Below are 14,249 nucleotides of genomic sequence, written 5' to 3'. Positions count from 1 at the left end.
ATGATGGATGGCGCTAAATACAGGGAAATTCTTGAGGGAAACCTGTATGTCTTCCAGAGATTTGAGACTGGGACGGAGGTTCGCCTTCCAGCAAGACAATGACCCTAAACATACTGCTAAATCAACACTTGAGTGTTTTTTGGGGGAAACATTTAAATGTCTTGGAATGGTCTAGTCAAAGGCCGGACCTCAATTCAATTCAGAATTTGTGGTATGACTTAAAGATTGCTGTACAACAGCAGAACCCATCCAATTTAAAGGAGCTGGAGCAGTTTTGCCTTGAAGATTGGGCAAAAATCCCAGTGGCTAGATGTGCCAAGCTTATAGAGACATACCCCAAGAGACTTGCAGCTGTAATTGCTGCAAAAGGTGTCTCTACAAAGTATTGACTTTCGGGGGGGGGTGAATAGTTATGCACTCTGTAGTTTTCATTTTTTTTGGCTTGTTTCTTGTTTGTTTCACAATAAAAACATTTGCATCTTCAAAGTGGTAGGCATGTTGTGTAAATCAAATGATACAACCCCTCAAAAAATCTATTTTAATTCCAGGTTGTAAAGGCAACAAAATAGGAAAAATGCCCAGGGGTGAATACTTTTGCAAGCCACTGTAGTTCCATCAAGTGTGTTTACGTAAGACTCATTATCTCCTACTGGCAAGAGGAAGTGTTACATAAAACAACTGGTGCATTAAATCTTTTGGCCCATAGACTGCCTAAGACTTACATGCTGACCACACCGCTCACGTTGTGTGTGTGCGAGCATTGCAATATAAATGTACACATAGAGGTTATTCAATCATTGCACCCACACTGCTCGCACGCGTCAACGAGTGTGTGCGTAACCAGGAACTCGGTTCTATTTGTGACGCTTGACACGCTGCAAGTTCTGCCTCTCCCATCTCCTCATTGGTTTTTAGGAGCATATTCCCATGTGGGTGATTGAAAGATGAACTGAGGTCCACATTCCAGTCCAGTTGGTGGTGGTAATACACCTTAAAGTTGATTGCCAACCGCCATATAAAGTCCAAAGAAGAAAAAGAAGCCTGAAGGAGGAGAGATTGAGTATATTATTTGAGTTTATTTTATTTTTACAGGGACACTGCACATTAATCAACATTTCAGTAAAAGTGCCGGTTTTAGCCAGCCGGCTAATTTTCAACCGCAGTCCCTGGGCAGGTGGACCTCAGTTCATCTTTCAAATAAACCATTTTATCTGTGGATTAATTGTCAGAGTAGAGGAACTTCAGGTCAAATAACAACCCAATTATTATATCCCAGGATAAATTCGCTAGCAACAGCAAGCTATTTAGCTAAATTGCAATACATTTTTAAGGCTTTTCGACCTGTCCCCAAATTAATGTAATTGGTTCAGAGTTCGTTTTGATATTTCAACCTGCGTGTTCTGATCAGGTGTGAGTGGACAAAATCATCAGGCGCACGATGGCGCGAGCGGTCTAGTCAGCATGTTAGTATCAATGGGTGAAGTCATCATAGCCTGGTTTAGAGGCTTACCATCAATACACTATGGTCTTTTTGGTCAAGAAATTGTAAGGAGCAACAATGACAAAATACCATGTGAACCCTGAAAGGCACAACTTGAAGAATCTACTGTAAGGCCAAGGATATGTTTGTCAGGAATTGTATTGATTAAATTTACACTACCAAAGGTATGTGGACACCTGCTCTTCGAACATCTCATTCCAAAATCATGGAGATTAATATGGAGTTGGTCGTCTAGAATGGCATTGTATGCTATAGCATTAAGATTTCCCTTCACTGGAACTAAGAGGCCTAGCCCGAACCATGAAACAGCCCCAGACCAGTATTACTCCTTCAACAAACATTACAGTTGACACTATGCATTAGGGCAGGTAGTGTATTTGTCTGTCAGACTGCCAGATGGTGAAGCATCACTCCAGAGAATCTCATTTCCACTGCTCCAGAGTCCAATAGCAGCAAGCTTTACACCACTCCAGCCGATGCTTGCATCGATGCTGCTCAGCCATGGAACCCATTTATTGAAGCTCCCGATGAACAGTTCTTGTGCTTATGTTATGTTTCTTCCAGATGCAGTTTGGAACTCTTTAGTGAGTTTTACAACTCGGTAGTGGGTGTTGCATCCATGGACAGACAATCTTTTACACGCTTCAGCACATGGCGGCCCCATTCTGTGAGCTTGTGTGGCCTACCACTTCGTGACTGAGCTGTTGTTGCTCCTAGACCTTTCCAATTCACAATAACAGCACTTACAGTTGACCAGGGCAACTCTAGCGGGGCAGAAATTTGACTGACTTTTTAAGGTGACATCCTATGACGATGCCACGTTGAAAGTCACTGAGCTCTTCAGTAAGGCCATTCTCCTGCCAATGTTTGTCTATCAAGATTGCATGGCTGTGTGCTCGATTTTATACATCTGTTAGCAACGGGTGTGGCTGAAATATCCATATCCACTCATTTGAAGGGGTGTCCACATACTTTTGTATATATAGCATATACAAAATGAAACACAACTATGTCACATTAACCATTGATACTGCTGACAGGAATTTCATATAATTGTGAGGACTCGTTTGCACACATTTACGTTCATTTATTTGCAATAATTAATTTGTTCACTGTGACAACCATACTCCAATGCTGAGTGAACAATACAAAGACACAGACATTTATACACAATGTATAAAAAAAATGTTATGAATGATAAACTAACAAACACCCATTAATTAATCAAACACTGTTACATGCATTAACAAATTACTTAAACCACGGGAATGTAATTGCTCTCAGATAATATTGTGTTTTTAATTAAAGCCCTCATGCAGTCTTTTGAATTTTTATATCATCAATGTATGTCTAATAAATCACTGTGTGTTTATTGAAAATAACTCCAAATATACAGTACCAGTCAAACGTTTGGACATACTTACATACCCTATTCAAGGGTTTCTCTTTATTTTTACTATTTTCTACATTGTAGAATAATAGCAAAAACATCAAACTATGAAATAACACATATGGAATCATGTAGTAACCAAAAAAAAGTATTAAACAAATTCCTCAAAAAGTAGCCAGCCTTTACCTTAATGACAGCTTTGCACACTCTTGGCATTCTCTTAACCAGCTTCACATGGAATGCTTTTACAAACCTCTTGAAGGAGTTCCCACATATGCTGAGCACTTGTTGGCTGCTTTTCCTTCACTCTGCAGTCCAACTCATCCCAAACCATCTCAATTGGGTTGAGGTCAGGTGATTGTGCAGGCCAGGTCATCTGTTGCAGCACTCCATCACTCTCCTTCTTGGTCAAATAGCCCTTACACAGCCTGGAGGTGTGTTGGGTCATTGTCCTGTTCAAAAACAAACGATAGTCCCACTAAGTGCAAATCAGATGGGATGGCATATGGCTGCAGAATGCTGTGGTAGCCATGCTGATTATGTGTGCCTTGAGTTCTAAATAAATCACTGACAGTGTCACCAACAAAGCACCCCCACACAATCACGCCTCTTCCATGCTTCACCGTGGGAACCACACACGCAGAGATCATCCATTCACCTACTCTGCGTCTCATAAAGACACGGAGGTTGGAACCAAAAATCTCAAATTTGGACTCATCAGACCAAAGAACAGATTTCCACCAGTCTAATGTCCATTGCTTGTGTTTCTTGGCCCAAGCAAGTCTCATCTTCTTGTTGGTGTCCTTCAGTAGTGGTTTCTTTGCAGCAATTCGACCATGAAGGCCTTATTCACGCAGTCTCCTCTTAACAGTTGATGTTGAGATGTGTCTGTTACTTGAACTCTGTGATGCATTTATTTGGTCTGCGATCTGAGGTGCAGTTAACTCTAATGAACTTATCCTCTGCAGCAGAGGTGACTCTGGGTCTTCCTTTCCTCTGGCGTCCCCATGAAAGCCAGTTTCATCATAACCCTTGATGGTTTTTGCGACTGCACTTGAGGAACCTTTCAAAGTTCTTAATTTTTCACATTGTCTTAAAGTAATGATGGACTGGCATTTCTCTTTGCTTATTTTAACTGTTCTTGCCGTAATTTGGCAAGACAAATTAACAAGGCACATCTCTTAATTGAAATGCATTGCATGTGACTACCTCATGAAGCTGGTTGAGAGAATGCCTTTGACAGCTTTGCACTCTTGGCAAAGGGTGGCTACTTTGAAGAATCTCAAATATATTTTGATTTGTTTAACACTTTTTTTTGGTTACTACATGATTCCATGTGTTATTTCATAGTTTTGATGTCTTCACTATTATTCTACAATGTAGAAAATAGTAAACAAAGAAAAACCCTGGAATAACTAGGTGTGTCCAAGCTTTTGACTGGTATTGTATGTTCTATCATTTATTTCCCTGAGCCTCCTTTTGCCATTGAAATGCTCAGACTGATCGTGTGGGTGTGTAGATAAAAAAAAGGTTTATCAGTTCTTACAAAAAAAGGACATTTATAATCATTTCAGAGTGTACTTTCGACATCATAGTCTAGAATACTAAAAATACAAAACAAACCTGGAAAAATCACATTAACTACACTGCCCATTTAAAAGGCTCAATAAGGCACTAAATCATCCTCTATGCTGACATTATGCAAACCTGCCATTGACTTGACAATTGTGCAGTGCAGCAGGGTGATTGGCACTGGGACTTTGGGATTCATCGAGATATTACATTTACTTACTGGATTTAGTTTGGCTAATCTCTAAAGAAACTACCACTGGCAAAAAATCATTCCGCTGCTCATAATAACTTATTTGTCTGTGAGAAACAAATATTAAATGTATAAAATTCAGACTGATACATTATTGGAATGTCATTTGGAGACATCTCTCCATTCTTTTCTGAATATAATACCTAATATAATGCCAACTCTCTAGAGCCTTAATTTTTTTGAAAAAGAGGCAAACATCCAACACTTGGCTTTGCTTTGTCACAACGATATCCACCCATTCTTGTTGGTTCTAGAATGGAAGAGATGAGCTTAGCCCTCATGAACTTGACAAGGTAACAGACCTGGCCATCTATGGACAACATAGATGTATTTCTATGAGGAAAGCTGTCCATCAGGAGACGTCTGTAGAACCTTAAGTACAACTTATCTTTGTACTATTGACCTAGATGTGTACATGGGCCACTGTAGACAAATAGTTGACATCAGCTGGTTGTTTGTGGTGTGAGCCACACAGATATCCTGACTGGCAGTGGAATGAGGGGACAGTCAAAGACTTAGGGAGACAGGACAAATTCCTGTTGATCTTCCTTGTCCTAGTCATCCCGTGTCCCTCTCTCTTCCAATCACTACTGAGGATCTACAGATGGGCATGGTGGTGGGCGGGTAGGAGGTGGTGGCAGGGAGCCCCGTCCTGGTGGAGGGGGTAGAGCGCCGGTTGGGGATGCAGGTGGTGGAGGGGAGGGGGGGCACATAGGAGGAGGGGATATATACAGAGTGGTTGGAGGAAGGGCTCGAGTTGGAGGAGGAGTGTAAGGTGGAGGTGTAATAGTAAAAAAAGGAGGGGGTGTTGAGGGCAGTGTGGAGGTGGAGGATGGTGAAGGGGATGCTGGGGGGCTGTTGGGGGTAGGGGGGAGCATGCCTTGGGGAGGCGGTGGACTAGATCCTCTTGGAGGTGTGTAGATGGTGGCTGAGTGATGGTTGTAGTGGGGGTAGCGAGGAGGAGGATTGAACTTGACCCGGGTGAAGTTCATGCATCGGCCCTGAAACGTAAGACAGAGACAAGGTGAGAAAAACGCAATGTACTACTTCTGAATCCACTGGTCTGTTGTAGAGGTGGTGTGCTTCATAGTAAAAGGCATTAAAAAGGTATGCATTATCCAGTCTCCATACATATCTAAAGCCCTGTTTATACCTGCCGCTAACATGAGTCCTTCATCCTGATCTTGCCCGTTTATACTTATAAGATCTGATCAAAATCAGTTCCCAATGTGTCTTTTAACTACACCTGTCAAAAAGTGTGGGCACATCAGAATGAGGACAAGATCAGGGCAAATGACGCATGTTAGAACCAGGTATAAAAGTGGCTTGAGAGACAGAGCTCAGGATTAAAATGAGGAAAGTCAGTCACATTGATGTTCCACAGACACCAGTGACAAGACACATCACAGGAGGTTGGTAACACCTTAAATTGGGGAGGACGGGCTCGTGGTAATGGCTGGAGCGGAATCAGTAGAATGGTATCAAATACGTCAAGCACGTTTGCTGCCATTCCATTCGCGCCGTTCCAGCCATTATTATGAGCTGTCCTCCCCTCAGCAGCCTCTACTGACACACTTTTATTTTATTGCTTTGTCAGGTGAGCTGGTCAGTTGAATTTGCTGTTAAATAAAATAAATCTGGAGGCATAACAACGTGGAATGGACTGATCGCTACACTAGATGTTCCTACATTATGGCAACCAACTTTTTAAGGGCATGTACATTGTCCGTCGTCTACACTTCTGTTTCATATCGCTGGGTTGGGGAGACAAACACACATTCTCTGATTTCCCCTCATGATTCATGTCTGCATAGTGTCAGTGCTAAATCCAAAGAAATATCCTTGCTGCAAAAAAAAATCCTCAAAAGAAGATATTTGTGATGCTATCCCATGCTAAACAATGTCAAAGTCCTAATCCTTAAAAGGACAAAGATCAGAGAGTACCTATGATTGAAGATTCATGTATTTATATTCTAAACAATAGTCAGTGGTTTGGAACATTAGGAAACGCCAACATAAAAGTGTCTTAATAGGGCGTTGCGTCACCACAAGCCAGAACAGCTTCAATGCACCTTGGGATAGATTTACATTTACATTTAAGTCATTTAGCAGACGCTCTTATTAGGATGTCTACTGCTGACTACCAGAATTTTGGTATCTTATAAGGATTGTATGTAATTATCACAAGACATCTAGTGTTTAGTTTATTAATTCAAACATTTAAAAAAACAGGCACATACAAAACTTAAAGCCATAAATGCACATAAGTAAAATCATTGAGGATAAAGTCTGGGACTTATTTCCATTGTGGTCTGCTTGAGACAAGATGGCTAGGCAAGATGCAACATTGTTGAACACAGTATGACAGCGAGATGATTATAAAACAAAAACAAAGCAGAAGAACATATCTTATCATTGCAATTACATTGTATGGTACATTCTAAATGGGCACAGAAGGCATCAAACAGTTTTTTAACTTTATTTTTAAAGCTGCCCACACTGGACAGTTTTTATGGGCAGAGGCAATTCCTCTCAGAGGCTCCTGTATACAAGAAAATACCTTTCACAGCATTACTCCTGAACCTGTATAAGCACACATTTGCAACACCTGATCAGGTGCTGTGAGTGAGTGTGCATCCCTAATATGGAGAAAGTAATCAGTTAGATTACTCCTGTAAACCAAGCCCAGTCCATGGACTCACTTTCAGTACTACCCTGATCAGCTTGTTCTGGGCAATCTGAAGCTTCCCCTTCAGAAGCTTAGATAAGCCCCCAAACCAGGAAGTACTAGCGTAGTCAAAATGGCATTGAATGAGGGCAGTGGCTAACATTCATGGAGTCCTTGTCAAACCACTTGGACTTTTTAGCCAAAACGCAGTCCTGGCCGCCTTAACCTTCCCTAGCACTTTAGTGGCCATGCTCACACCTCCCAGGCTTACAACAAAGATGCGTCCCAGGTAGCTAACAGAGATTTTAGTAGTCAGCACCTCACTCCCTAACTCCACTCTGATTTCAGAGGACCTACACAATTTAGGTCTGGACCCAAAAATAACTGCGTCAGTTTTACTTAAGTGCAGCGCATCATCTCTAAGCCATTTGCTAATGTTAGTAAGCTCTGTGCTAAGTATGCTCTCCAACATATTTGTACTTTTATGAGACAACATAAATGTATAGTCATCCGCATAAAGGAAAAGACGGCAAGAACAAGCATCGTTCATATCGTTTATAACAGTAGAGGCCCAAGCACGCTCCCTTGCGGAATGCCAAAACTAATTGGTTTTGTCAGAGACAGTGAACCATTAACCTCTTCCACTTGCTCCCTACCTGACAAATAGGACTTTACCTAGCCTATAGGGATACTGCTTAACCCTAGTGCCTCTAGTTTGGAGATTAGGAGACAGTGGTTAACTGTATCAAAGGCCTTCTGTGGGTCAAGCAGTACTATTCCACACAGATTTCCCTCATCAATCTCTTTCCTGATGAAGTCGGTCAAGTAAAGTAGATGTGAATAAGTGGAGTATGTTTCTCTGAACCCTGACTGAAAATCATACATTAGACTTGGTTGACATATTCATAAATTTGCTTATGTACAAATCTCTCCAGGATCTTTGATGGTATACCGAGGATAGATACAGGCCTATAATTCCCAGGGTCAGACTTTATCCCCTTATACAAAGGTATAACTTTAGCTTGTTTCGTCCCTGGGAAAGATGCCTTGTTCAACAGAAAGATTAACAATATAGGTAATAATATCAGCAGAATCTCTAAGAAACCTCACAGGAATATTATCCAGGCCTGTGGTTTTTGAGCATTTAAGCTTCGCTAGTGTACTGGCTATTTTAGCTGTTGCTACCTTTACAAAAGAGAATGTTTGGCTCTGCATAATACTTATTGACTTGATTGTTTCCATACAAACCAGAACTGGTGGGCAGCTTGCTTACCAGCTTACTGGCAACAGAAGTTAAAATAAATCAAATAAAAATGTCCCCCTGATGTTCAGTTCAATACTGTTTAGTTTGTTTTTGGTAGAACTACTACAACATAGTTCCTTAAAATGATTTCCAAAGCTTTTTAGGGTAATTTTTGCTCTCAATGATTTTAAAAATAAGCAAAGTAACCCCACTTAGCTTCATCCATCCTTCTCTGTGCTTCATTTGTGACGTTTATAAAGGAGAAAAATCAGGCTGCTCTTGAGTCTAGAATGTCATGATTAAACCAAGGGCTCGCTCTGCTTTACCCTGACCCATCTTAGGGGAGCCATCACATTCACCACATCAAGGAATCTACATTTCGCTTCCCAGGCACCGTCTACCCCTACACTATCCAGCACAGGTGACCAGTCAAGTTTACCCACTTGCTCCCTAAACATTTCAACACTGTTGTCTAACAGTTTAGTGACACCTAAATATATCTTTAAAAACTCTCCTTGTGCAAAATGTAATAAAAATATATATTACTATTACTCTGAAAAATGTTGGATTTATCAGACATCAATATTAAGTCAATCATACTTTGCACTGTTTCACATACCCTGGTGGGATCTTTTATCATTTGGGTCAGAGCAAATGATATACAGAAGTGCATAAATATAGTCATCCGGTTGGGCTATCCAGGTTGGGCTATCCCTTTTGCAGACATCAGTATTGAAATCACCTAACAAAATTATTTCCTTCACCAGGGAATCACTACAGTTTGACAATTTAGAGACCTTAATAGAATGCATTCTGATTGGCAGGCCGTAACACACCCAACAAAAATCGTCTTGTTATTGGGAAACCAGACATCCAGCCAGACAATGTCCACATCAACGATTAAATCCAAACTGACTTTATAAGCAATATTCGAGCTTACAAAGGCAAATAAACCCCCACCGTTCTGATTCCAATCCTTCCTGACAGAGTAATTGCCCATCTCAATTTCTGAGTCACGAACAGATGAATCCCACCATCTCTGTAAAACATAAGTCACCCACCTCTGATTTGCGAACGAACAGGCATATCTCATCAATTTTCGGTAGTAGGCTTCTGACGTTTAAATGTAAACCTCGCTGAATTCCCGATCCACTTGTAACCGCCTCCCGCTGCACTGCCTCTGCTGCTATGGAGCACCCCTCCCCAGGTGCACGCATTGCCAGCTCACCTACCGCTGCTCTGTCGTCCTCACCACCACGTCCCCCGCCTCTGGTGGCCTGTGCGCTGCTGTGGAGCCACCCTCCTCTGGTGCGCTCTCCATCCTAGGTGAGTCCTCTGGTCCCACTCCACCTTCGATGCTCACACACCCCGCGGTACAGGACAGCGAAGGTAAGTTTCATTGACCCCATGCCCAAAACTAGGACGGCTGCATTTTAGATTAATCAACTGCACGCATTCCAAACATACCAAAGCTTTGCAGTTAGTCTTAACCCAACGTTTGCAGGAGGTGCATAGGCCGTTTAATGGTGTTTGTGATAAACTGAGGTGGAGCGCATTGATGGATATCACTCAATAGGAGAAGGCATAGAGTTATTATAAGATCGCCACAATTAATTTGTGATTTCTTACTGGTTTGGATGATCGTTTTGGTTTGTGCCATGGTCTATTGAAAGTTTGGTATATAACATTCCTTCCAAATCCGAAGTGCTGGATGCCATCAAAAGTGTTGGCAGGACTGAGAAGTTGCTGAGAATTTACCATTCTTTCATCTAGATGCAGATGCAATTATTTCCAGTGATGTTTAAACCAACAAATTAAAAGTGCTGCCACCATGCTAAATTTGCCGATTGCCATCTTGCACACACTTTTAGTGGCCCTTGAGTACAGCAGATTATCACAGGTGTCTATAATTATCTCTGGCCGTCTGTGCGGCCTTATCACATGGAAGATTAAATAAGATGATTTTAAAATAATAGGTATGACAAAGATGTAAAACATTATCCTAAATATAAACCAGCAACTTAGTGAATACCATTGGTGTTTGATATGAGGGTTTAAGCATGAAATATACTTTAGAAATGCACATGCATCATGTCAATATGCGTCACACTGGTGGCGTTTGTGGAAAAAGTCAATAGTTGAAAGAGTTCATTGAAAATATTGCCATTGATTATTTAATTAATTTGGCAATTTTCTCTTGAACATATGGTCTATCTGCTAGAAACTCATGAACAATATTGACACCAATATAAAAATGAATACTATATATGGATATATATATATTTTTTTTAAAGATTGGTAATTAACAAGAAATCAATAGCAAAATTACTGAAGATTCTGGTAAGTTTGATAAATGACCAGTAGCTTTGCAACCCTAATGTCACCACATCAATGTTTTCCTTGTCTCTAATTGAAATCACTACAGCCCCAACACAGGGGCAGCGGAGGAAGCATGGGCTCAGCTCTCTCCCGACTAGCACTGTCAGGGCACTGGAAAATTGGATAAAGGGCATCGGACTGAGTAGGTAATGTCCAGAGGCAGTATTGATTGTGTCCTGACCAGTTTCTGTCCCTCACAGATGCATTGATTTGAGGGGAACTAAAAACAAATGCCTTGACTTGAGATCTTAATTGCAACCAGAGCAGCCTTGTTCACTGAGAGTCAACAAGAAAACTAGAACTCTCCGCCTAGCTTCCTGTGTACTAATTAACAGCTTTCTGAAGGTTGAACTCCTACTGTTAATTATGAAAGGCTTAGTGGTGATTAAAGCCAGCAGTCATCTATAGTGTGATAGGCAATAGTGTAATTTTTATTTTGTAGCTTTTTTTCTCATGTGCTATCCTTTGCTTAAGGCAATGTCATGAGTCATGACAACGTTCCACATTTTCGGATGTCTCTGTGTCATTTCCACTGTCTCTCGTCACCATCTTACAGTGGAGAGTGCAGGCCAATGGAGCTGCAGTAAACAGTTCTACCTAAGAAAACTGCATTGGTCTTTGTTTGCAGTCAGTGTCCAAAACCTTTCATGTGCCCTCTGCATGCCCCAGTGCTTACCCTCTCCCTGCTGGGTACCTTACACTCTTAGAAAAAAAGGGTTCCAAAAGGGTTCTGCGGCTGTCCCCATAGGAGAACTCTTTTTTTTGTTCCATGTAGAAACCTCTGTGGAAAGGGAACCCAAAAGGGTTCTACATGGAACAAAAAAGTGGTTATTTTTGTTTCTAGATAGCACCTTTCTTTCTAAGAGTGTACTGTAATATCCTCACACTCATCAACAAGTCACACAATAACCCACATGGCGTTATATACACGGAAGAAAACTAATAAATCAGCCACATTGCACAATATTGCCAAACTCTTTGGAAAATGCAAATATCTTTGCAGAAATCATAGTTTGTGCCCATCTCTCAGATGACATGATTGAAGAACTTTGCTGACAATGCACTTCAGTTCCATCCACCCTGAATAGCTAAACATTAATTCAGGTTTAAGTGAAGGAGCAAGTAGAGTCTACAGAATCAATATTCCTCTCTGTTCTCCCTCCCAGCCCCCAGCCCAGTCACACCGGACCACAGTTCTTATCACAAGCCTGTAACTCTCCAAGGACAGGCTCTGAACAGTAGAGGTAAGCCAGTCTGGGAGGAGGAGTTGTCAAGAGGGGTTATATTTAATTTACCTTCTGTTAAAAACATCTGAGGTCGATGTCCGTGGCCGCGCGAAAAATTGTTTACACTAGAGACTTCCTGTTTTTGCATGGGCTGCATCCCATCAAGGCCCAGGATTCCGGTCTGGAAGCACGCTTTCGAATTACCAGAGGATAGTTAACTAACCTACGGCCCAGCAAGACCATTCCCATAGACGGCCCCATAGAGAAGCCAAATGAGAAAATTCCTAATAAGAGACTTTAGTCATCACATGCATTGAATTATTCAAATGATTGTCGCTGATGCCGCCCCCCCCCCCCCCCCCCATCACTCACAGCTGAAGATATGAACATTTTATATTCATACTCTGACGTTATGAGCCCAGCTGGCGAGGGGGAAGTGGCGGTTGGTTTGTTTAGCTGTCCACATGCTTGGCACATTCCCTGAGCTGGCTGAGTTCCCGGAGAATGTTCGCGTGATCCAGCTGTCTGTCCACATGCGTAGTAATCCCAGTAAAACCGGATCTAGAAAGATGGCAGCAAATTCGAAATGGCGTATGTGAGAGTGAGTAGTGTACGTTGAAAACAACGGTTGGTCATCTTGGACGCTGTGTCCATTTCTTTAATAGCTCAATGGTCGCAATCCACTGAATCAGAATTGTTTGAGCTAGTAACTATTTGGATCTCACTATCGAAACCTGAGACTCAGAGGCTCCACAAGAGTCGTCTGAAGGTAACCCGGTACTGGGTGGTAGAAATGAATACAAGTGAATATGGGGTAGAATGTGCCAAAACAAAAGGGGTTAAATATATGTAAAAACAAATATATATATATATATATATATAACCTTAGCTTTCTCATATCACTCAGATACAGGACAAACACTTAAAAACAAACATTCTTCCATTTGATTTGTTTTTTTTGACTGTTTTCCAATGTATGAACGTGTTATTCAATGTATTTCTATGGGTTAACAGCAGTAAGGCCAAATTCAATGTTTCATCAAATAATGTTTTTATACTTTGTTTATGCCTACAGGGGTTCTAAAATAAAAGAGCAAAATGATCAATGGTATAACCATCTGAAAACAATTCCATATGTTAGCTTAGTAGATATCACCCTCTAAAGTGAGTTGAGCGGACGGGGGGGTGAATTCATTCAATTGGGATACATTATGTCTAGTTTCTGAAGTCAGAAAGAGAGAACTGAAGGGAAAACTATGTCTGCTTTATTGCTAACAGCTGTGCCTATTTCGGTTGCTACATTTTCTGTTGTTTCAAAATGTACTCCTGCCAACCCCTATGCAAAGCCTGATTCATGAGTCACCAAATAAAAACAGACTGGCTTTATGGAGGTGGCGGGAGTGATGGGGTTAATTATATTGCCTCCCGAGTCTATTGCCTCCCGAGTGGCACAGTGGTCTGTGCAACTAGAGATTCTGGGTTCGAGTCCAGGCTCTGTCGCAGCTGGCCGCGACCGGGAGGCCCATGGGGCGGCGCACAATTGGCCCAGCGTCGTTCGGGTTAGGGAGGGTTTGGCCGGCAGGTATATCCTTATCTCACCGCGCACTAGCGAGTCCTGTGGCGGGCCAGGCGCAGTGCACGCTGACACGGTCACCAGGTGTACGGTGTTTCCTCCGACATATTGGCACGGCTGGCTTCCAGGTTGGATGGGCATTGTGTCAAGAAGCAGTGCGGTTTCGGAGGACGCATGGCTCTCGACCTTCGCCTCTCCCGAGTCCGTACGGGAGTTGCAGCGATGAGACAAGACTGTAACTACTACCAATTGGATACCACGAAAAAAGGGGTGAAAATAAAAAAATAAAAAGTCAATTTTCTAACCAATATACCTAAATTACAAGTAAAAATGCAAGAAAGGCATTTCACTATACTTGTGCACGTGACATTAAAAACCTAATTCCCTTTTTGCTTGGATTTCATAGTTCCCTATTTAAATATAGCATACATACTCTACCAGTCAAAC

General features: G+C 41.7%; 1 protein-coding gene across 1 annotated transcript in view; it reads right to left on the bottom strand.

Annotated features, from left to right (window-relative positions):
• Positions 1–2,573: 2,573 nt before the first annotated feature.
• LOC115140030 (anthrax toxin receptor 1-like) overlaps positions 2,574–14,249 on the bottom strand; it is a 54,225-nt gene continuing 42,549 nt past the window's right edge. Inside the window, exon 18 of the mRNA XM_029678037.2 lies at positions 2,574–5,714. Within this exon, the coding sequence (XP_029533897.1) occupies positions 5,301–5,714 (414 nt within the window). The 3' untranslated portion in view covers positions 2,574–5,300. The remainder of the gene's footprint in view (positions 5,715–14,249) is intronic.

Source organism: Oncorhynchus nerka, linkage group LG13 (assembly GCF_034236695.1).
Source record: "Oncorhynchus nerka isolate Pitt River linkage group LG13, Oner_Uvic_2.0, whole genome shotgun sequence".
In the NCBI taxonomy this organism is placed as follows: Eukaryota; Metazoa; Chordata; class Actinopteri; order Salmoniformes; family Salmonidae; genus Oncorhynchus; species Oncorhynchus nerka.
This window is presented reverse-complemented; position numbering and strand designations above follow the sequence as displayed.